The following is a 25,119-nucleotide window of genomic DNA, read 5'->3' on the forward strand; positions in this document are numbered from 1 at the left end:
ACAGAATTAGATGTCCAACAGCCAAACCGAACCGAAATTAACAAATCAAGACAAATTTGTAAGGCCGAATAGAAAATTAGGAGGTATGTCAATGGAATTCGGTGCACCAGCAAGTTCTTATCGGCGGCGTGCCACTGATAATTCGGCACGGTTTTTACATAGCTTGCCAATCGCAAACTATTTTACGAATTTTAGCCAAAAGATTTTTAATAACACATGTCTGGCAATGGGCCATTTAAATTGAAATATCAATGCCATGTGATTTTACAAATCTTTTCAACTTTACAATATCCTGCAAAGTTTTTAGTGAATAATTTAGCTTCGCTGTAGTTATGCTGGATACATCACCAGTGAAAAAGCCGGCTAAATGTATTCCAAGCCAGCTACCAGGTAATTTATCCCCTTAAAATACACTGAAACAATATTTTGTTTTTTTCATTAAAAATGGCATATGGTAACCTGTGCAGCCCAAATTACTACTTTTTTGGTACTAAACTATTTGTCTTGTAAATTTATACCCTATAGGATAGCCTGGGTTAGATGTTTTGTTCCATTTTGAAATACTATGGCAGCTTTCCTGACAAGACATCCCACTCCCCTCCCCTGATGGTCTTAGATGGAGCCTTAGCAATATATTTCTCAATAATTGTATCTAATGATATGTTTTTGGTCTTTGATCTTTGTTCAACTGAGTTTCAGCAGTCTTTGGGATTCTGAAATTGAGTTTTGCAGGAGTTAACTAGCCAAAGCTGCAGTGGAATACGGATACAATTAGGCCTCTTAGCCTATTGGGAATGGCTTATAAGAGTTGATAACAATGGAATAAACATGATTGTTTGATTAGTAGAAACCCTAAATGTCATAAAGTAAGAATCAAATTGCTGTAGTGTTTGCTTTAAGTTCTTTAGCCTATATCCTAGGCCTCTGCTATAACTATGGCCATTGTGGTTGTTTTGCCATTTTTCTGGTTTGTCGTGGGTTTGATTAAATAATGCACATTAAGCTTACAAAAACAATCAAATATTTTCTTTATAGCCTATCATAAACTTTGAGGAAAAGAATAAAACAACAGTAAAAAATTGTTTTCCTTCTTAACAATAAAAAGGAAAATAACAAAAGCTAAGGTATATCTTTAATACACTTAATATATCTTTATTATGGCATAAACCAGGGCTGTTCTTATGGCTAGTGGTGGTTTAGGGCAAGATTCATCACAGTATCCCTCATGTTTCAAATATAAGCAAAAAATCCAAATTAAAGTGAAAAATTGGCTCTTGTGTATTATTCATAACACACTCAATAAGTGAAGTTGGGTTCTTCCATGAAACAAACTACAATGCAGGTACATTTCAATTAAATTCTTTATATATAGAGGTGGTTAGGTTAAGTTAGGTATTTAATATAATGCACCCCACCCCCCTAATGTGCAAATATATAGCCCAAACTTTTGATAAAGGTAATGAAATAAAACCAAAGATGAGTGAAAGAAAATCTATTGTTGCACTTCCAAAAGTGTTCCTTCTTGTAAGAGTATAAAGTCATGTTGCATCCGTTGACATGCTGTTTTGTTGTGGGCAACAACCCTTAATTATGGAAAATATAATTATCTTTATATTCTATCACTATGCATAGCAAACTAAATTAAGTTCTGTCTTTGTGGCTATGAAACCAGATTTTTGCATTATAGTTTGTTTCACAAAAGAACCTAACTTCACTTATCGAGTGTTCTGAATAATACACAAGTACTTTTTTGATCAAGGTGTCCCTCCCCCTCAAACAGCTATAGCATAAACTTCCAGTAAATAGAACAAGATTAAAATTTGTTTCACAGTAAATGGATACTAAAAACTACAGTTAATGTTGGATAAATTTTGCATTGATCATGGATTTTTGGTTAGTTAATAAATTGTAAAAATATAAGCAAAAGTCAAAGGTAACTGACTTTAAACATATGCATAGCAAAATATAGAAATTTACACAAGATGAAGTAGATTCAAAGGAGAAGAACCTTTAAGTCTCATTTAGGTGATGATATGCCAGATGTTGGTGAGACATATTGTAGGTCATCATTAGCATTACACATATATATGATCAACCATAGTCTATTATATGTTTAGCTTGGTTTTGCTATAGAACACAATAAGTAATTTTTGATTCAATATGGAGTCTAGGAATATTGAATAAAAGGATTATTCCCAATAAAAACTACAAGAAATAAATTATTACTACTATTATAAACAAAATAGAAATCAAATTATTATCATTTAACATCAGCTAATGCTGCATCTTGCACTTTGGACCAAAGAATGAAAACATAGTGTACTCAATGTGGGATCCTGACAAGCAAGCAAGGATTGATCTTCAAACCCAACAATGAAGAAAGGGACATATGTGTACTCATTGATAATCAGCTCAAGTTTCACTCCCCTGTAAGGAATGTGGTTTCTAAATCTAACACAGGACTCAGCCTACTCAAGAGATCTATTACAAGCAGATCACCCAAAGTCTTTCTTAAACTTTATAAGGTCATCTTAATACCCATCCTTAACTTTGGAAACTGCATAACCACTCCCAAAGGCAACGCAAGACTTCTTGAGGGCATGCAGAGGCATGCCAGCAAGGTTATAAATGGGCTGAAAAACCTCCCCTATGATGAAAGACTGAAAAACTCAAATTACCCACTCTGGTGTACCATTGCAGACAAGGTGACATGCTAATTACCCATAAACTCTCCAATTATGCATCTAGTCTCCTCAACCTGAATAAGTCCTACCAATTCCATACAAGAGGCCATTCAAAGAAACTTCCTAAATGCCTTGTGAACACAAGAATGTGTCAAAACTTCCTCTCTGAAAGAATTGTTAATGACTAGAATTCTCTCTCCAAGTTTACAGTGTCATCAACATCACTTGTAACTTTTAAGAAGTCACTGGATAGCAAGTGGTCATGCAGGAACTGGAAATACTGTTGATCAGATCAGTAAAAAATTTCAGTCATCATCACAGATCCATTGGACCTTATCACTCCAAAGTGCAAATTAAGGAATTACCTTTAAGAAATAAATTATAAGATTTTCAAGAAATTGATATGGATGCTGATATTGTTGGCACTGTTTCTACTAATACTACTGACTGCTTACCACAGCACCAAGCCACCTGGTTCCAACACATTTACATGCTCTCTTTCTCCATCACAATCTATTCAAAGCCTCCCTCTTCATATCCTCCCAAGAAGTTCCCAATTCTCTTAAATCTTTCAAGAAAAAATCTAGTCACATTCAGCCAAAACAATCTGAAGGCAGTTTCTTATGGAAAACATCTGGCAAATTTTCCTCTTTTTTTTGGAGTGTCCATGCTTCAGAACCATTTTTGACTGCTATCACCACTGTAGCTTCCAATATTCTAATCTTGGTTTGCAGTCTTACCTTTGTATTATTTCAAAAATTTGAATAACTATTCTACATCTTCAGTGCTCCCACCTTCTTTACTAATAATACTACCAATGTAATTGAAGCTGTGTACTTGATCAGTCTTTTTGTTACTGTACCCAACATCACATTTTCATCTTCACTTATTTAGCCTTAGCAAATTAGTCTTCTTGATATTGATTTTCAAACTTATTCTATCACTTTGAACTTGCAAAACCTCTGGAAGCTCATTCAATATGCTCACACTTTCATCTAGGATGCTTAAATCTTCAGCATAATATAAATCAAGGAGAGATTTTCCTCTATTTGATTCCATTGTCTACCATTGCCTTTCATGTGCTCCTTAAGACAAAATCCATCAAAATGATGCATATAAAAGGGTATAGAACACAACCCTACTAAACTTTCAATTTAATAAAAACACCTGCTAACCTAATTTCTTACCTTAACTGCAGGAGTGCTATTCTTACCAATTTCCTTATTCATTATGGGCACCAATCTCTGTCTATATACTCCATTCCTCCTGCTTGAGTAAACGAATCTTATGCCAACTAATTTAATATGTTCTACCCCTATGATGTGAGTGATCTTCTCATAACTTCTGAAACTGAAACTTCCCATAAGTCCAGTTCAAATCAGCTGAATTCATCAGTCAAAATGTCAATACTATAGTTTTTTTTTTAACATTCTAAGTTGCAATTTTTATATTCCTTAAATCATTGGAATTATTTTGACCTCAGGAAAGCAATGGTCTCCAGTACCAGTTCAGGACAGGGACCAACACATCTTCTCAAGTCTACACCAAAGTGCCTAAGCTAGCTTAAAACCAGATAGCAAGAAGTCCCTTGGACCTTCAGTATGAATGGTGGCTTTGTGCAGTCATGTGCCCATCTTGGTCACAACATGGTTTTCAGTTCTTGGTGATGTCATTCTATCGATAAGAGTCAAAGTCCTACAGAGACAAACTCAAGCCTATTACCTCCAACCCCTTTCATATCCATGCATACAAATATTATGCTACTACAGGGAGGTAGCCCATAGTAGATAAATTAGCCAGGAAGAAATTTCCTGCCAAAAAATATCCACTAAAACTGACCAAACCCAAAAACATTATCCATTAATTAAAATCCCTTGCAAATTCTGTGTTGTTTTCTAGGTAATAATTTTCTTGAGGGGTGCCACTCTTCAAGTGGGAATAGAGTTAAATGTAGTGTTCCCAGTCTTGTGGGTATCCCAAAAGGGTTAAGGAAGCCCTTTGTAGAGACTGTTGTCCATAGGTCTGGATCTTATGCCCTGCCACAGTTGTCCTCTTGTAGAGGATCCTTTCACTATGATGTTCTGCATTGCCATGCAATTTCACCTTTCACTGGGATTTTACCCATGAACATTTCAATGTTTATTCAACAATAAACATTACAATGTTTTTTTCAACAATAAACACTTGATTATGTTAAGCATTTTAATAGTATCATTAAATATCCATTGAAGTCTTACCTTTTTTAAAATTCAGTTTCACAATCTTCAGTAAATTATCTTAAAACAATAAACTTCAAATATCCTTCCTGTCTCTCTGTAACCCTTTTCTTATTACCTGTTGAACCCCCATTTCTGTTTTTAACTGGAAGTTTAACATGTAATACACAATTATACATTATGCTATCTGGCTGCATCTCCCTGATCTTCAAAAATGTCATCCATGGTTTCCCTTTGCGCCTCTTTAATTGGAATTTTAAATCTTCCTCTACTTACTTTATTCCTTTTAATTTCATATAATTTACTTCTCAAGTACTTCTTATACAAACCCCTCTTCTTTTCTAATAAGCTTTAATTGTTTGCACCTCTTTAATTGGAATTCTAACCCTTCCTCTATTTCCCTTATCCCTTTTAATTTCATATAATTTATTTCTCAAGTACTTCTTCTACAATCCCCTCCTCTTTTCTGCTAAGCTTTAATTATTTGCACATCTTTAATTGGAATTGGAATTCCATAGACTATGAGTTGTGATTTTACTCCTTATTTTACAGAAATTAAACAAAAAAAAAGTTTTTTTTTAAATGAAAGTAAGGAGCGATATTAAAACTTAAGACGAACAAAAATTACTGAAAAGGGCTTTTCCTCCTCAACTCCCCGCTCTAAAAAACTTTAGCGTAAAGAGCGGGGCGTTGAGGAGGAAAAGCCCCTTTCATATACAGAGTAATTTTTGTTTGTTTTAAGTTTTAATGTCGCTCCTTACTTTCATTTAAAAAAACTTGTTTTTTTTTGTATAATTTCTGGACGTTTTTAATTAATGCATTTTTTTGTCTTGGCTCTCCACGCATAAATAATTAAAACGAAATTTGCATATTAATTTTTTTTTGGGCTAAATGGCTTTTTCATAGTTTTAATAGGAAGATTTTGAAAAAAAGGAGCGAGAGAGGAGGCCTAGTTGCCCTCCAATTTTTTGATTACTTAAAAAGGCCACTATAGCTTTTAATTTTTTACGAACGTTTTCATAAGTAAAAAATATACTTAACTTACGAATTAACTTACGTAGCGAACTTCTATATTCGTATGTTTTTATTGCGTATATGAGGGGGCTCACCCCTCGTCGATACTTCGCTCTTTACACTAAAGCTTAAATTTTCTCCCAATTCCTTAAGAATGACCCCTGAATCACAAAGCCTGTAGAATAAATAGTTGAAATTACTAAAAATACTTTAGCGTAAAGAGCGAGGTATTACGAGGAGGTAAACCCCCCATATGCGTAATAATTTCTGTTTGTTTTAAGTTTTAATGCTGTTCCTCACTTTCAGTAGAAAAAACTTTTCATATTTATTTTTTCATTTTTTTAAATAATGTTAGAAAATCCTGCGCCCCCTCCATTGAAAGTCTCTTCCCCAATAAAACGTTCCTCCATTGAAAGATCCTCCCTCGTAACCCCCCCCCCCTTCAACTCTCCCCCCAAACCAAAAAAATCCCCATGAAAACGTCTGTACACTTCCCAGTAACCATTACTATATGTAAACACAGGTCAAAGTTTGTAACTTGCAGTCCCTCCCACGGCGACTACGGTGGAAGTAAGTCGTCCCCAAAGACATAGTTATTAGGTTATTCGGCTATGGTGAATAAAATGGCTATCTCAGAATTTTGATCCGGTGACTTTTGAGAAAAAATGAGTGTGGGAGGGGGCCTAGGTGCCCTCCAATTTCTTTTATCACTTAAAAAGGGCACTAGAACTTTTAATTTCCGTTAGAATGAGCCCTTTTGCGACATTCTAGGACCACTGAGTCGATACGATCACCCCTGGGGAAAAAACAAATAAACACACATCCGTGATTTGTCTTATGGCAAAAAATGCTGAATTCCACATTTTTGTAGATAGGGGCTTGAAACTTCTATAGTAAGGTTCTCTGATACGCTGAATCTGATGGTGTGATTTTCGTTAACATCGTATGACTTTTAGGGGTATTTCCCCCTCTTTTCTAAAATGAGACAAATCTTCTCAGGCTCGTAACCTTTGGCGGGTATGACTAATCTTGATGAAACTTATATATTTAAAATCAGCATTAAAATGCGATTCTTTTGATGTAACTATTGGCATAAAAATTCCATTTTTTAGAGTTTTGGTTACTATTGAGCCGGGTTGCTCCTTACTACAGTTCGTTACCACAAACTGTTTGACTATAATGTTAACGTAATGCCCAATACTCAAATGACTTTTGGAAAACTTTGTTCATTTAATCTAGTGCTTATTTATTTGAAATGAGGAGTCTTGTCGAGTTTAAATTTGCTTGGTTTTGACTTAAAGTTTGACATCATGCTATTTAAGTTCCAATCTGGAATGAGGGATTTTTTTTTTCAATTTAAACCTTTGCAGTTTTGACTTAGAGCTTGGCTCCGTGACAATTCAATAGAATTGTACTAATATCCCAATACTATTCAAGTTTTACAAATGTGATTAATTTTCCCCTTCTTATTTAGATGACTGGATACAAATAATCTTTTAGTTTATTTCTGCTCCTAACCTTAATTCAGAATTTGAGGACCAATCAACAAGACAATCTTAAGAAGTTTCAACTCTGATCTCCCAACCAGTTCACGAGATTGTGAAACCAGTCCAACCATTCACGATCCTGTAGTCTGTATAAACAAAAAATATAAAACATTTGAAGATAGGGCGAAAATTAGCCTTTTAGGCCACAATTTATTTCCGTTTTTTAGTAATAGTTCTGGCTCTTCATGATTTATAGGCTAATCTATTTAGCAAGTGTTTTTTTTTTTTTTTTTTAAGTGTTCGATCAATATTTGATAGGTTTTGATTGTAAGTGTTATCAGTTGTTTTTTCTTTATATTATATTGTAGCGTACTCCTCATTTTTTGAGGGAAATAAAGAAAATAAATAAATAAAATACCATAATAAAGATTGAAAGTATGAATATATAGGGTTAGTTAAATTACTTACATACTGAATAAGGTGGACATATGGTGCACTGTTACCAAAGGATTTTTATACCAGGTATCAGTAGTTACAAGGTTCTTTTTGTGGTTTCAAAAGGATTTTTTGTGGGGAGGGGATTACAAAAAAGACTTTCTAAAACACTTCATAAATTTGTTTATATGGATAATAGCGTCTTTTGATTTACTCAGCGACCCGTGCTGTTTTAAGTAAATACTCTTGGCCAAATATTTTTATATTGGCATAATGAACAACCCTTAAAGGCTGCTTTAAACTTGATTTTAGTTGTAGGCCTATTTGTGGAGGTAATTAGTGGTTGTAATGGGGGGGGAGTTCCCCCGGATATTTTGCAGCCTATAGATTTTGAAAAATGAGTTTTAGGAGCATTTCATTGAAAAAAGACTTTTTTTATTTTTATGAAAATCTTCCCTGTCCCTCCTTCATTCTAATTTCTGAAAAATTCATGCCACTGAAGCCAATTAATAAGCAAACTCGATTTGTGCACAAGGTAGTTTTTGCCGAATAATGACTGATTACCTGTGTATCTACTGAATTATCAACCTGTATTTGCTTCATATTTTATCTGTTGAAAAATAGAGTAACCACAATTCTTGTCACAAAAATATTGTAAGTTCAAAATAGCCACAACATATAACAACACTGTAAAATAATATTACATTGTGAAGGTTAAAATATCATGGATGTAGGGATACACAGAGGATGCATTATTAATGCTTTACTCCTGTATAATTTGGTTTTTATCCCTAATTGTGACTACAACATATAACAACACTGTAACATATAACTTATATGCTACAACATATAACTAACATATAACAACATATAACATACAACATATAACATACAACATATAACTTATATGCTACAACATATAACAACACTGTAAAATAATATTACATTGTGAAGGTTAAAATATCATGGATGTAGGGATACACAGAGGATGCATTATTAATGCTTTACTCTTGTATAATTTGGTTTTTATCCCTAATTGTGACTATATTACGGCTAAGGTTTTACAAAAAGAATATACTAGCACAGAAATCTTTGACTAAAACTTGTACTATGCAGGGGTGTTTCGTGAGGGTAATTCGAACAGGAGGGGGAAGCAAAGATTTACTTTTCAGAATCCAGTTGTTGCTTTTTCAGTTTTCCATTTGCATCCAGTAAAAGCCATTTCAATGAAAATACCCAAAACTATTATCTATAAAAAATTTAGGGAAGAGATAAAGCGGAGGGGTCGCCCCCTACCCCTATTGATACCACTCATACCAAGGCAAAGCAAGTACTTGCAAAATAGGTGAAGCTGTATAGAAAGATAAATTTATGATTTGTTGTTTGTTAATTTTTTTACAACAAAAAATTTATTTGTATTTGCTTCTCTGTTTTTCCAAATGAAACTTACTTTATGAACGTTATATGGTTCAAAAGGATGATTTGTTCTTGATTTAGATTGCTTTGTTTGTCAACAAAAGCTACTTTAAGGGAATACTGTTTCTGTATTGGAGGCTTCCCTTCTGGTTAGTTTTTATTTCTTAGCCCTGAACTCAGTTAAACCGTTTATTAAGTGTAATCTTAGTGGCACAAATCCATAGAAAAAGTTGGTGGTGCAAGATGCCTTTTAAAATTTAAAGGAGGACATTTTTTTCTTTTTTAAATTAAAATGCTAAAAAGGAAAGATTTGATAATATCTTTTGCATATGCTCAAGGGATAAAGCAATTGGCTTAAAAATGTGATGATTGACATCTCAAAAAGAAACTAATGGAATTCAACACTGTATTTGGCACACTTGGTATATAATGTCAACACATTTTGGAAGGTCGACTGGGGAGAAGAAGGATCTAACCCCACCCACTCAAAGAGACTATAAATGTACATTAGGCTAACTGCAAAATTTAATAAAATTCATGTAATCAGGGCATTTTTCTGACGAAAAGACTGTATACTAAAACCTTTGTCCTCTCCCTTCCTATTCTAGAATTTCTAATTTCTGTCTTGGATATGAAATCATCAGAAATACACACATTTTAAGCCTTTAACCGGAGTCAATTTTGGAATAACTTTAATTTTTGTGTCTTTTATTCTGCTTTCCTATAAGTTTCCCAATTAACATTTGTCAGTTCTATAGGCTAGGGTACGGGGATCTCCTACCTCAAGCTAATGGTCTGGATTCTTACGCTATTAATTTAAAAAAGTAAATCTTTCTGGGGGAAGTAAAGACCAAACTATAAACTCAAAACGAACAAAATCTATTGGTTCACAATCTTATCAAATATGTATATATCGATAAAATTAGTGCAAATAAACCAACTGATGATATTTTTGTATGTTTTTCGAATGGTAGAAAACTAGCGCTTTACTGAAAACACAAAAGCCAGTCATAAAAAGCAAGAATATTATAAATAATATAAATATAAATAATGTGTTGACTAATCCGGTAACGTTTTTGTCTCGCCAGCCAATAAAACCTATATGATAGTGACTAATATACAATTTTAAATTATAAAAAACACGCTTTAATATTACTCGAAATGAAAAAGAAATAAACCATAATATGAACTCTGGAAATTTGGTCATATCTCTCTATACAATGGAGAATTTCAAGTTGTTTTACAAATTATAAAGCTAATCTATAATCCTAGTAATATCAAGATGGCTCAACTTCGAACTTGTACGCAAATAAATAAAAAAACAAGTTTTTTTTTTTAACGGAAAGTAAGGAGCAACATTAAAACTTAAAACGAACAGAAATTACTTCGTATATGAAAGGGGATGCTTCCTCATCAACGCCCCGCTCTTGACGCTAAAGTTTGACTCTTTCTCTTAACTCTACTTTTTAAAACAGTAAAAAAAACTTTAGCGTAAAGAGCGGGGTGTTGATGAGGAAGCATCCCCTTTCATATACGAAGTAATTATTGTTCGTTTTAAGTTTTAATGTCGCTCCTTACTTTCCGTTAAAAAAAACTTTTTTTTATTTAATTTCTGAACGTTTTTGAATCAATGCATGTTTTGATTTTGGCTCTCCACAGATGAATAATTAAAACGAAATTTGCATATTTTTTTTTTTACTAAATGGCTTACTCATAGTTTTGATCGAATGATTTTGAGAAAGAAAGGAGAGGGGTAGGAGGCCTAGTTGCCCTCCGATTTTTTGGTTACTTAAAAAGGCAACTAAAAATTTTTACGAATTTAAAAAAAATATTTTTTACGAATGTTTTTATTAGTAAAAGATATACGTAACTTACAAATTAGCATACGTAACGAACTTCAGTATTCTCATGTTTTTATTACGTATACGAAGGGGTACAACCCCTCATCAGTACCTCACTCTTTACACTAAAGCTTAAATTTTATCCCAATTTCTTAAGAATGACCCCTGAATCACAAAAGCCGTAGAATACATAGTTGAAATTACTAAAAATACTTTAGCGTAAAGAGCGAGTTATTAGGAGGAGGTGAGCCCATCATATGCGTAATAATTTCTGTTCGTTTTAAGTTTTAATGCTTTTCCTTACTTTCAGTTGAAAAAACTTTTTCATATTTATTTTTTCATTGTATTTTTTTAAATAATGCTAGAAAATTCTGCGCTCCCTTCATGAAAATTTTCTTCCCCCGTGACAAATTCCTCCAAGGAAAGTTCCCCCAACATATTCACCTCTTCTCAACCCCCCCCCCAGCCTAAAAATCCCCCTGGAAACGTTTGTACACTTCCAAATAACCATTACTGTATGTAAGCACTGGTCAAAGTTTGTAACTTGTGGCCCCTCCCACGGGGACTGTGGAGGAGTAAGTCGTCCCCAAAGACATAGTTATAAGGTTTTTTGACAACGCTGAATAAAATGGCTATCTCAGGATTTTGATCTGGTGACTTTGGGAAAATAATTAGCGTGGGAGGGGGCCTAGGTGCCCTCCAGTTTTTTTGGTCACTTAAAAAGGGCACTAGAAATTTTCATTTCCGTTAGAATGAGCCCTCTCGCAAGATTCTAGGACCAATGGGTCGATACGATCACCCCTGGAAAAAAACAAACAAACAAACAAACAAATAAACACGCATCCGTGATCTGCCTTCTGGCAAAAAATACAAAATTCCACAATTTTGTAGATGGGAGCTTGAAACTTCTACAATAGGGTTCTCTGATGCGCTGAATCTGATGGTGTGATTTTCGTTAAAATTGTATGACTTTTAGGGGTTGTTTTCCCCTATTTTCTAAAATAAGGCAAATTTTCTCAGGCTCGTAACTTTTGATGGGTAAGACTAAACGTGATTAAACTTATATATTTAAAATCAGCATTAAAATGCGACTCTTTTGATGTATCTATTGATATCAAAATTCCATTTTTTAGAGTTTTGGTTACTATTGAGCCGGGTCGCTCCTTACTACAGTTCGTTACCACGAACTGTTTGATAATCCATCTTTGTCCGTTTTTAATTAAAAAAAACCTGAAAAAAATGTTTATGTAACTTAGGTAATGATAGGTTAACATTTGCTTTTCACCATAATGTTTGCTTTTCTGAAACTTATCCTCAGTACCTCACTCTTTACGCTAAAGTTTTTATTACTTTAAGCAGCTTCTTATTCTAGTTAAATGGCCCTTCTTTTTCAGGAGTTGTTCTTAAAGAGTTTGGATGAAGGATCAAACTTTAGCATAAAGGGCGGGGTACTAGAGAGGGTGTATCCCCAGTTTCTACGCGGGATAATTCCTGTTTGTTTTAAGTTTTAATGTAGCTCCTTTCTTTCCGTTGAAAATATCTTTTTTTTATTTAATTTCTGATTGTTTTTCAAATGATTCAGGAAAATTCATGATATATTACATCGTAGTGACACGGCCACGATATTTTTATTTTACTTTTTGCAACCTCTAAATCGTGATTTATTGCCGTAGTAGGAAAACAGCATTGGTTAAGAATTACTAAAATCAGCCTTAACAAAGACAGGTTTTCCACATATCGTATACAAGGCGCGCGGTCTTAACTGGGAAAAAAAAACACCCGATGCCACTTAAAGCCCTTTCCCCCATGGACTATGGAGGGCTATGTCATCACCAAAAGCATTGTTATTGGACCTTTCACCTGTGCTCAAAAAGGTGGTTATCAAAAACTTTTTATCGAACCACTTTAGGGATGAGGGCTAGCTGCACTCCAATCTTTTTGGTCACTCAAAAAGGGCACTAACCATTTTTATTTCCGTTCGAATGAGTTATTAAACATACATCTATGATGTTTTGTTAACCCGCTAGCCGTGGTAGAAAAAAAAGAGGCATCAGTGCTACCCAGGCAGCAAAGTGATTTTCCTTGTTTTTCATGGTAAAAAAAAAAAAAAGGTAAAGGATACGGCATTAGACTTTACAGTCCGTACCGGCGGTGCTGATCTCCGTTTCTTGGCCCTTCAGCCAGGAAGTGCAATGGGGGGTTGGGGGTCAGCCTTCCTGTGTTTCGCACCTGTTATGGTGGGGGCCTGTAATTACCCTCTACAAGGTCTTTGACCATGCTGAACCCAAAGGTGCAATCTTATTTTGAAGTGACGCCATTTTTGAGGGTTTTCATGCTCTTTCGAAATCACCATAAATCTGTTTTTCTATAATCTTTTACTTGTAAAATTAATCGAAATAATTGTTACTATTGCTAAATCAAGTATCGGATCACAATTTTTTTTCATTAGGCATTTTTTTTCAAAATTTGTTTTTCGACTTTTCCTCACTATGGGCTGTGGTCGGCTCTTTACTAGGTTGCAGCTACTGCTGCAACCATAATACCATTAGTGAGGACGTAGAGAGGTTTGATGGTTCAAAGTTGCATTTTATGGTTACCATATTTCACTATTGACTCGTTTTTGTGACAAATCCTCAAAGACCAATCTTTGTGTTTTTGAGGTCCAAAATTGGTGGGGGGGGGGAGGAGGATGCAAAGTTTATTTTTGTAGCCAACTCTTTTCTTTTTGTCTTACATAATGTTTTTCTTTAGGAATATTAACCTATTTACTGTTTAGTGAAACTTCCTTTGTATGTTATATCTAAATCTTATTCTTGATGCTTGTATTTTATCTCTTTTTTGTAGTTATACCGCCACCTACAACAGCCAGTGACTATGAAGTCCACTTTCGCTGGAGACTCAAATGCTCTGTTCCAACTTTTATTAATTTACTTGTGGTCTGTATTTTCGCTGTTGTTATAAGTCACAACCAGTTTGAGATTATCACCCTCAAAAAGCAAGTTCAGCTACTCGAAGATAATGTTCAGGAATGTATAAACGAAATACGGTAATTTTTCTTCCTTTGTTTTACTTTGGTCTCTCTCTCTCTCCCTCTCTCTCTCTCTCTCTTTCTCTCTCTCTCTCTCTCTCTCTCTCTCTCTCTTCTCTCTCTCTCTCTCTCTTTCACTTTCACTCTGTCGTCTGGGATAATAAAAACAACAAGTTTTTTTTAACTAAAAGTAAGGATTTCTATCTCCTTACAAAAAGGAAGCAGTTAAATTTTTAACTGAATTTTCTGGGAAGTTATGTCGGCTTTAGTTTTATGTCGTTTATCAAGATGTTATATTCAAGCTCTACAAGTTAGGGTAAGACCGCCCAATTGATTCTAAATAGTTTAGCCACACAGACCAAAAAGTTTATAGGGGACAAAATAGGATGATTCTTTAAGATATCGTATGGTATTAAAATTTAAAACAATAATTTATTCTGAATTGATGGTAATTGTTTTATTCTTAAGAGTATTATTTTTATTACGCTGTAACTTCGTGCCATATTCTGAATTTTTTCTATAAGATCAAAATTATCATTCTATTCGAGTCCGAAGTACCTGGATTGTAGCAAATATAGTTAGGTGGTCGATATTTTTCCTCTTTATTTTTTATTTATTGTTAAATAGTCTTTTTGTTTCGAATGTTCCAGAGCAACAAATTTGTCGTAGATTTAAATGAAGAATTTTTATAAAGAATGGATTGTACAACTCCTTTGTTTGTTTTTCAGTAATGGCAACCGTAACCTTCATGAGCAGCAAATTAGTCGTAAAGATCATATGAGGTCCCGAAATGAATTTATGCCAACAGTCAAAAAAAGAGCTAAGCGGGTAGCTAAACAAGGTAAAAAATTAACAAAGAAATCAGGTCGCAGATACCGCAGAGGTCGAAAGGTCAAGGCGGTAAACTCTGGTTTTGGTAATTAGAAGTTCATTATTTGCTTAGATAGTTAGATAGATTATTAGCATTGGTAGATAAATAGAGCTGCATAAGTAGACAGTTCACTCAACAAACGTTACCAAATACCTAAACTATTTAAACTATTTTAAACTATTTAACTAACCCTTTCATCAAACCAGTTGATCCATTTCAAGGATAGTCCTGATCTCTGTTACCTTCCTTGATTTTTGGCCTTTTGAGGGTATCTTTTTTGAAACGTTGCTTTTTTTCTGGAATTTTCATTGAAAAAAAAGTCAATAGTCTTAAAAATTATTAAACTAATGGTAATAATTCTAAATTATTATTTGAATTAATTTTACAATTAAATTAATCAATTATTATTTGTTATTTGAATTAATTAAATTAATAATAATAGTTTTAAGCTATTATTTCAAATTAATGATTAAAAAAAAATTGAAATTTAAAGTAATTTTGACCGTCCTCTAGACATTAAAAAATACGTTTTGCCCTTAGTGAATTGACTTCTCTGGGCAAAAGAAAGCTGAACTTAATGCATCAATGCCAAGGGCGTACCCAGGATTTTAGTTCAAGGGGTTGGATACAGAAAAAAACCTTAGATAATACATCAGTTTTTGGCTTATATGCATTTTGTTACTATTTTATTGCTCTGGATTTTTTTCGGGGGGTGGGGTGAACTGGGTAAACTTTCCCCTGGATACGGCCTTGATCAAAGCTTACTTGTTTATTTGATCCAATATATAAAGCCATTAGTCTTGCAAACTTGAGGCATAATAATCTAGAGGCAATGATCATGAATTTACTGCAATAAATAGTATTGTCTAATTTTTTAGCGAAAAAATCAGAACTGCCGTATCATTCATCCATCAGCCAAAATTAGTAGTAAACACGTGCGATGATGAATACAGGGGGATTAGGGTGACTCTGCCCTCTCTCCCTATTGGTTTGGGTAAAGTTGAATTTTGTTTAGTTTGTACTTACGCAAATGTTTCTATAGCCTCCTTCTAGCTTTGGAGAAGTTTGACTTTAAGCAAACTATGGTCGTATTTGTTTGAACTTGTAAAGTGAAAATAAGGTCATTGACCTTATAAGCAGAAATCATTCTGCTGTATCAGCCGTATCATCCATCCATCAGTCAATATTAGTAGTAAACACGTGCGATGATGAATACAGGGGGATTAGGGTGACTCTGCCCTCTCTCCCTGTTGGTTTGGGTAAAGTTGAATTTTGTTTAGTTTGTACTTACGCAAATGTTTCTATAGCCTCCTTCTGGCTTTGGAGAAGTTTGATTTTAAGCAAACTATGGTCGTATTTGTTTGAACTTGTAAAGTGAAAATAAGGTCATTGACCTTATAAGCAGAAATCATTCTGCTGTATCAGCCGTATCATCCATCCATCAGTCAATATTAGTAGTAAACACGTGCGATGATGAATACAGGGGGATTAGGGTGACTCTTCCCTCTCTCCCTATTGGTTTGGGTAAAGTTGAATTTCGTTTAGTTTGTACTTACGCAAATGTTTCTATAGCCTCCTTCTGGCTTTGGAGAAGTTTGATTTTAAGCAAACTATGGTCGTATTTGTTTGAACTTGTTAAGCGAAAATAAGGTCATTGACCTTATAAGCAGAAACAAATATTCGAGGGTTCGCTCCCTCTGAGAAATAATATACAACAGGTGGGGCATGCAGTGTGTCGGAACTATAGCATACATTTTGGAAAATGTGCCGAGCATGTTGGAACTCTGCCAACTGTGGCGGAACTGTTATAGTGCACTTACACTTTACGGAAATCCGTCTGGACTTAGCAATCCAGGCAGAGATTCTGGCCAATTCTGTGCTTGAAAAAACTTTAGCTTTCCGCAACGATTTGCCATATCAGGTTGGCAAGGTTTTTGAATGAATGAAGCCATGACTATGGATCATCAACTTTACGATCTTAAATCATTGGTTGAAGGCTACCCCAACTAGAATTATACTGCTCACCCAGGCTATAAGAAAACCAAGAAAAAATGGTGTTATTTTGCTCTATTTTGCTCAACAGCTTTCAGAGGAGGGTAAGAATATTATATCCATCTTGATATTTTGATGATAGGTACAGGCACGGCAGATATTTCTAATCACTTTTTAGGATAGATTTAGGGTATAGGACCATAATGAGATACTTAGGCCATCGATAGCTAGGAAATAGCACGAGATAGCTAGGGAAATGTAGCGTTTTTTAGGCGCCATTGTTCGAAAACATACGGACGGATTTTGCAATATATAAATGTACCTTTAGGCGTATATGGTCCTCCAAGATGTACACTAGGAAGAAAGTCAGCGCTCTCTCGCAAATATTACGGAAATATCTAAATAAGCCATGTTAGATGAAGAAAACGCTCAGGAAACGATTTTTTGTCAAACCTTGGCTAATAAAGAGCAATTGGAACTGCTTTTTTCATTATTTGGATAGTCTCACTGACGATCGAAATAAAATTCCTAGGAATCAGTAACGATTCATAATATTTCTAGTGTCAAATTTAACCTAAAATAATATTCAAGGCTAACACATGCGAATGAATCATTTTGAAGGGAGTGGTTGGGCAAAATTGTAATAAGATCTGAAAACAGATATATATAAGTATGTGGAATATAAAAAAAAAAAAATCCGTGAAAAAATTTAATGTCTTCGATTCCAGAGAAAACACCTATTTTTTACCTATTATTTAATGATTGCAGGAGCTTTAAATCCGTTTTCAATTTTATCCAGAGTTATTTATTTTTATTCGGAATTTCTGTTTATGCATGGTAATCTGTTTTGCCACTTATATCATATTTTGAGGTATAATACTGCAATTTCAAGCAAAAAACTGAGTCATTATCTCTTAATACTCCACTTATAATGAAGTGGCTTTTATCATCGCATTTATACAGAGTGATGTCACCGCCCAGGAAAAGGGGCAAAATTTAGTCTTAGATTTTAATTGGATTTTAGATTTTAATTTGATAAATTGGAGGGGTGGCAATTCACCGAGAAACCAAATTGAAACTTCTGCCTCGGTTAATTGAAACTGTAGAAAACAATATCTCTTTCCCCTTGGGGTGGGAAAGGGGGTAAAATATACGGACAAATCTAAAATCCAAACCATCTCGGCGAATTATTTTTTGAGCAAGCAAACAAAATACTCTCGCGAAATGGTGGAAATTATGAAAAACTATCATTACAAATTACATTATTCATTATGAATGCCTCTTTGAAACCTATTTTAGGAAAGCAAGCACTGTAAACTATTAGAACAGAAGAGAGTTAATTGTCTGGGTTCCAATTTTCCGTCCCTATTTTTTAGAAAATGGGTAGTCTCGATCAGGGCCGTATCCAGGATTTTTTTTTGGGGGGGGGGCGTTTCAAAAGATTTTTTTGGAGGGGGGCTGCAAAAAAACTATTAACGCACCAAAAATTTGTTTATGTGCATTTTTATTACGTTTTACGAGTCGGACAAGCATTTCAGGGGGAGGGGGTCAAACGGTTAATCCTATCAGTATTGTAATACAGATCATTATATGATAGTATTTAAAAAGAAAATTATCTTTAATGATTATTTTTTCCTATTATATAAGGACTTCTAAATCGTTGATACTTTTACTTCCTTGCTTTTGCTTGTACTTGAGTCTAGACACAAGCTGGGTGGCAGCTATCCCTGGCGTGAGCATGCATCAGAAGGTAAAATTTAACTTGGTGCTGTTTTTGTTTGTCGGATGACTATATTTTGCCAATATGAGTCCTGAAGGTGGCGCGGGAAAAAACACATATGGTACGAGGTTTGTTTTGACAGTGTTCATCCATGTCTTAACTCCTCCCCCTAGCGCTTCTTTGTTTATAGGGGCTTTCTGTAGAGGAACTGGTTCCCCTTAAGTTCTGTCTTGTATTCGACGCATTTGATCGAGTCAGGGGGCAGGCAACGGTGGTAGATTACAGTCCCGGTATCCAGCTTCAACCGCAGCGTGGACGGTTTGTTCTGTAACTGATTTTTTTTTTTCTATGCCCTGAATTTGTGTTTTATGCATCTGAATAGTCATTATGCTATTATTGGGTATTATAATTTCTTATTGTAAGATATCATAATAGTAATAAAGAAAAGTCATACTTAGGCTAACTTTAAACTAACAGAAACCATAGGCCAGTAATAAAAAGGAAGATTATAGATATGTAGGCAAAATCTTCCTTTAGGCAGTCTTCAGTATAACAGGTTAAAAAGAAGTTTTATAAAAATGTAGAAAATAAATAAGAAAAACTTTGAGGGACAGAAGAATCATGAAAGAAAGACGAAGCAAATATGAAAATAAGAACTATACTGAATAAAAATAAACCAAACCAGGTGTAGATGAAATGAAAGAATCAAAAATAAGAAGCTTGAAACTAAAAAACGCAACAGCTAGAAAACGAAATTTAGGAGACCGACCTTCTCTCATAAAATCTAAATCCCTCTTTGCATTTTGCTTTTCATGTGGAATTGTTGCATTTTTCTTTCCAAAGAGTTGTTAGACTGACTAATTTTTCTCTTTTTTTACATTAACTAAAATTTAAAATAAACTATTTAATAAAAACTGAAACTAAAATTTCAGCTACGCCTATGGTCTTTCAGCCTTTGATATGGGATATCAACTTAAAAATTAAAAATTTTATCTTTAATATTATTCTATTTGTCATTACTATAAATTTCACTTTTTCCTCTTTTTTATTGGGAGAGGTGTTACTTCTGTATAGTGTTGTATGATGCATTGATTGGTATGTTTGGCTATTGAGCCACAGAGTCCTTGTGCATCCATGTTTCGCGCTTCTTATATATTTAGACATTTATTTTTTGTAAAACATACATACATCTTTGCTTCTATTCATAAAACAATTTTATACCTACTTTTGAAAAGTTTTGAATTTTTGCTTTGTCTTTTTGCTATATTTTTTCTAGCAATAATAATACTTTTACCCTGCTTGCTGTAATTAATTTTTGTTTATCTTCAGTGTAATAACACACCGTATCTTTGTTTATTCTTTCGTTAGCTCATTTCTATGTTTTCGCGATAAGACAGAAATAGAAATTGCATTATGCAACTCTATAGTAGACAATTTTTTGTATAGTTCATTGTTTGAATTGTATTTTTTAAATGATAATCTAGACTCTTCTGCTTACACAGATTATTCCAATCCTTGATGATCTTGATGCATCCAACCTGATGATCCAATGTGGGTGCATGAGGCAGAAGCATCGAATGTTGATGTGTCCCCTCCGGCTACTGTCTTGATGCTTCCAGGTTGATGATTAAAGGTGGAAGCATCAGGCTTAAGCATCAACATTTCGATCGTTTGCTCATTTGGCTACTTGTCTTGATGATTGCAAGCCGATGATTCAAGATGAAAGCACAAGGTTTAAGCATCAAATTTTGATACTTTCTCTCCTGGCTGTTGGTCTTGATGATATTGCTTACAACAACTCTTTGTCGTGCCAAGCCACCAAAACGCCAACATAACTACGCACGTTCCCCCTGTGCTCCAATGCAAGGGTATGGAAAATCCATCATAAATAATATAACTAGAAAGGGGTTATTGGGTCTGAAAAAGCCCGCCTACGGAAACAAAACCCGGAAAAACTATCCGTTCATTAAAACCATTGCTGTGCTTTATCGTTTATTAATTAGAAATTATCCAAGGGATGCCACTCCTCAAGGTCACTGTGCTGCTTTCTTTGCAGTCACAGTTCTGGCTTGGCAAGCTCATGAAATGTTTATCCCAATGCCACTATGAGGCTACGAGCGTAGGGTCTTCCTTTCATTCCAGAGTTTTATTCCTGCATTCGTAAACATTATTAATCAGTGAATTTATTCTATTGACTCAGTTTTTTAGTTGATGATCATTTTTTTTAATCTGACAAGTGTATGTCTGACACTGTGTGTCTGTGTCTGTGATTTTCTCTTTTTTTTTCTTTTTTTTTATTTGACAAGTTTTATCTGACTGTAGTACCTGACGTGAAGCGCAAATTTCGGCACCACGCGCTGTGAAAGATGTTTTTGAAATAAAAGTCTCTCTTTTTCTCTCTTACTCTCTTTCTCTCTCTCTCTCTCTCTCTCTCTCTCTCTCTCTCTCGCTCGCACTCTCTCTTTCTCTATCTCTCCCCCATTCTTGTGATAAAGACAGAGGCTTGTGAATGAGCAGAGACCCACAACTATCTCATAACACTGGAACAGCTCCTACCTTGGTGCTGTAATTTCGGAGCTTGACAGCGAAGCATCAAGATCTTGGTGTTCCGATGCTGTTGGTCTCCGAAGTCTCCGAACTTTCCAGTTTGATCTCCAAAACTTTCAGTTCGATTCTCCAAACTTCAGGCAAATGGTAGGATCAGTAGGATCAATGTCACACGAATTGACCTTCAACTGATTTACCATGCTCATGGTGGACAATCTTTAATTTATGGTTGCCTTTCGTATTCTTAGATTATATATTTTTTCTGACTAGATCCTGCTCACAAGCCTTTGTTTGGAGATCCATAATGGGTGAATCCTGGCAATATTTGTGCAAAGGGAATAACTAGCCCAGGGTTATCTCACGAAGACTGTCTCCTCCCCCTTGAGACATTAATCAAATTTCATCCTCAAAGTTTTGGCTATGTATATCTACGCTCCTTCCCAATTTGTTTTTATAATCATTATTATTTTTTACGTAATACTATTATTATAGAATACACCATAGAATGAACACATAGAACGGTGTAGAATACACCATTATTATTTTTTATTATTATACTCTGATAAGCCTAAGTGGAGAAGCACCCGTGGGTTTGTTTTGGGCTGAAATCTTACTCTTGCATATTGCCTTAAAAATGCAAGGTATTTCCTTTAATATAGCTCCTTTTCCTTAGATTCAAACCAAACCTTGGCTATACATTTACTAAATCACAAAACAGTTGGAGAAATAGGACGGAAAGTTGAAATTCGAGACTGGTATGCATCAGAATTTATCCCTGGTGGTGAAGAATCTTTTCTTTTAGATCGAAGTGGTCGTTCTATTCGGATCAAAGTACCTGGACTGTATTGGATATATAGTCAGGTGGTCGATATTTTTCCTCTTCATCTTTTTTATTATTTACTTTTAAATAGAGTTTTAACGTCACATGTTCTAGTGCAACAAATTTTTTGAGTTAACCAAAAAAAAATTATGAAGGATTAAAAAAAAATTAACTTTTATAAAATACTATAAACTGATTAGAAAAAATATGAAATACTAAATGATGGCGAAAAAAGAAATTAAATTAAGAACGATGGAAAATTTGAGTTAAAAATAATTTGAGAAATCAAAGCCATAGTCCAAAGCTTTTATACATTTAGCTGCAATAATTCTATATTTTTTTTCTCCACAAGCTTGAATTCGGTCTAAATCCAGCTAATCTAAATACTTTCTAAGACCACACTGGCTGGTCTTAATGTTCCACAAAAACAAAAACATGAAGGAAAACAATATGCCAACAATTAATAAACCTAATAAGGATGATCTTCTGTGACGAAAAAGAATGGAGCTTTTCTCCACCGATTGAAAATTACCCTCTTCTAGTTTTTAATTATTTTATGGTACTTTTTAATCATTCAGAACACACTCTAGTTTTTGATCTGAATGTTAGATCTGATAAAAACCGGTTTCCTAGCCACAGAGACATGTTACGGGTGACAGAATGCATTGGACTTGTATATAATTTGGGTTATACATTTGCACGTGAGAAGAGGTGGATGTAAAGTATAGCGGATCTGCATGCAAAATCTGTTAGCTTCAATTTTCCTGCGTATTATGAAGTAAGAAATGTTTACCCCACCCCCTAATGTGCAAATATATAGCTCAAGGAAGGTTGAGATTGCTAGGCCACGTTCTGTGGATGAAGGATGACATATTCTGTGATGCTTTACGGAGCTGAGACATGGCAAGCATCAGCTGCAACCCTTAAGAAAATAGACGTATTTCATGCAAAGAGCCTGAGGAGGATTGAGGGCTTACGATGGTCCGACTTCGTCAGCAATGAAAAGCTTCTGCAGCTCACAAAGCAGTCTTGGTTTTCGACTCAAGCAGCCGAGCGAACCTTACGATGGTTGGGGCATCTGCTTCGAATGCCACCACATCTACCCGCAAAGATGATCAATGACTTCGACCCTATCAAAGTTGGTTGGAAGCGACCTCGCGGCCGACCGAAGAAACGTTGGTCCGAAAGCCTGTCCGAGTTCTTGGCGATGGCAAACATCAGACAGGGCGAAGAGCAAACACTCGCCATGGACCGAAGTGGGTGGAGGAGGCAGACGTCACTCTCTACGCCGAGCAGTGCCCGGCAGGAGACTTAATTCAAGTCAAGTCTGGGGCTAAATATAAAGCAGGTCGTCCTCGTCTGGGGTGGAAGGATATCATAAATAAAGATTTAAAGGAAATGGAAACTTCCTGGGAGGGTGTAAAGAGGGAGGCCTGAATAGATGGGGTTGGAGGAGGAGCGTTTGTAGCTGTGTTGGTCTCAGGTGGCTTGGTGCTGCGGTGAGTTATTAGTAATAGTAGTAAATTATATAAGTCCAATGCATTCTGTCACTCGTCACTTGGCTTTGTGGTTATGAAATCGGTTTTCTGGGATCTTACATTCAAATCAAGAACTTGAGTGTGTTCAAAATATTTAACAAGTACCATTTTTGTTTTTTTCTTCGTATATTTCATTTTTTTAACATCCATTTAACCAAGATTAGTTCGGCGGTATTATTCTGAAAAACAGTATTTACAAACCATAAAATCTACAGGAAAGCAAAAACATACGGCCTCTGTTTTTCATTTGTTATTAAAAAGCAGCTGTTTGCTTCATAACAAGTAGCTAACCTTCAAGATGAGAAAAATGAAAATCAGAAGCTCCAAATCTCACAGTTTCTCTATTTCAGAAAGTTAATTAAAACTATTTTTGGGAAAAATGCCAATATCTGATTTTATAAACCTCAATTAAGGTGTCCTTTAATTAAACCTTTAATTAAGATGTCACATACCCCCTTTTGAATTAATATAGCCGAATTATACTACATTATAAAAAATGATAAAATAAAAATGACAAAACGGGTTATGTAACTTGTCCCGAACAAAATGTTGGTGAGGCACATTCCTTTTAATTTTTCAGTCCGAAATATTGAATTTTTACTGAACCCAGCTAGCCTGTATCAATTAGTCTTTTCCTTAAAAACGGTATTCTAGCTAAAATACATAACATTCTGGAAGAATATTATCTATCATACAGTTCGTGGTAACCAATTATTGGTAAAGAACGACGTATGCCGATGTCACCCGAAACTCTGAAAACTGAAAATTGGATTATAATAAATTTATAAAAAGAATATCTTTTATGGTGGCTCCAAATATATAAGATTAATCAATCAACATTACCCGGAAGGGCTACGATCCTGACACAATAGATGCAATTTGTCCCTCCTCCCATCGCTTTACAGTGGGTGTTTGGGTTCCACCCAGGCTTTGAATTTGAATAATGTGGTGATAATATTTAATTAGACGAACACAATCTAATTGGGAACAGACTGCGTTTTTTTTTTTTTTTTTTTTTTTTTTTTTTTTTTTTTTTTTTTTTTTTTTTTTTTTTTTTTTTTTTTTTTTTTTTTTTTTTTTTGCAGTTATAGACACCATCTAAATTAGAACAGGTAAGAATGGCCTGTTTATTCGGTCCATATAAAGTGGGAAGTGAAGGTATATCATTACATTTCTTAGACTGAATTGAATTTGCTAGATTGAATTTTGGAAGGTTCCCGCTAGCTTAGTTCTATCTTAAAAATAAATCGGAGATGTCAAAAGGAGGCGCTTGACTTAGTGCTGGAAAAGGGGGAGGGGTGGAAAAGATATTTTAATTTTTTGTTTTAGTAATTAAGATTCAATTTTAAATGGGTGCATGTTGTCCAGATTATTTTATCCACACCTAAAATATCTAATCATGAAAGGTAAACGACATAAATTTTAATACCTATAGAATAAGCAATGAAAACATTCCAACGATATATCCCGAGGTTTTTCAGCGATTTCTTAATTAGTCCAACTAATTGGT

The 25,119-nt window shown here is 34.7% G+C and overlaps 1 protein-coding gene across 1 annotated transcript in view; it reads left to right on the plus strand.

Annotated features, from left to right (window-relative positions):
• Positions 1–217: 217 nt before the first annotated feature.
• LOC136036902 (uncharacterized) overlaps positions 218–25,119 on the plus strand; it is a gene marked incomplete in the record, with an annotated part of 361,814 nt that continues 336,912 nt past the window's right edge. The window contains 4 exon segments of the mRNA XM_065719279.1: positions 218–390; positions 13,938–14,139; positions 14,850–15,037; positions 21,925–22,112. Coding sequence (XP_065575351.1) covers positions 333–390; positions 13,938–14,139; positions 14,850–15,037; positions 21,925–22,112 — 636 coding nt within the window.

Source organism: Artemia franciscana, chromosome 16 (assembly GCF_032884065.1).
Source record: "Artemia franciscana chromosome 16, ASM3288406v1, whole genome shotgun sequence".
In the NCBI taxonomy this organism is placed as follows: domain Eukaryota; kingdom Metazoa; phylum Arthropoda; class Branchiopoda; order Anostraca; family Artemiidae; genus Artemia; species Artemia franciscana.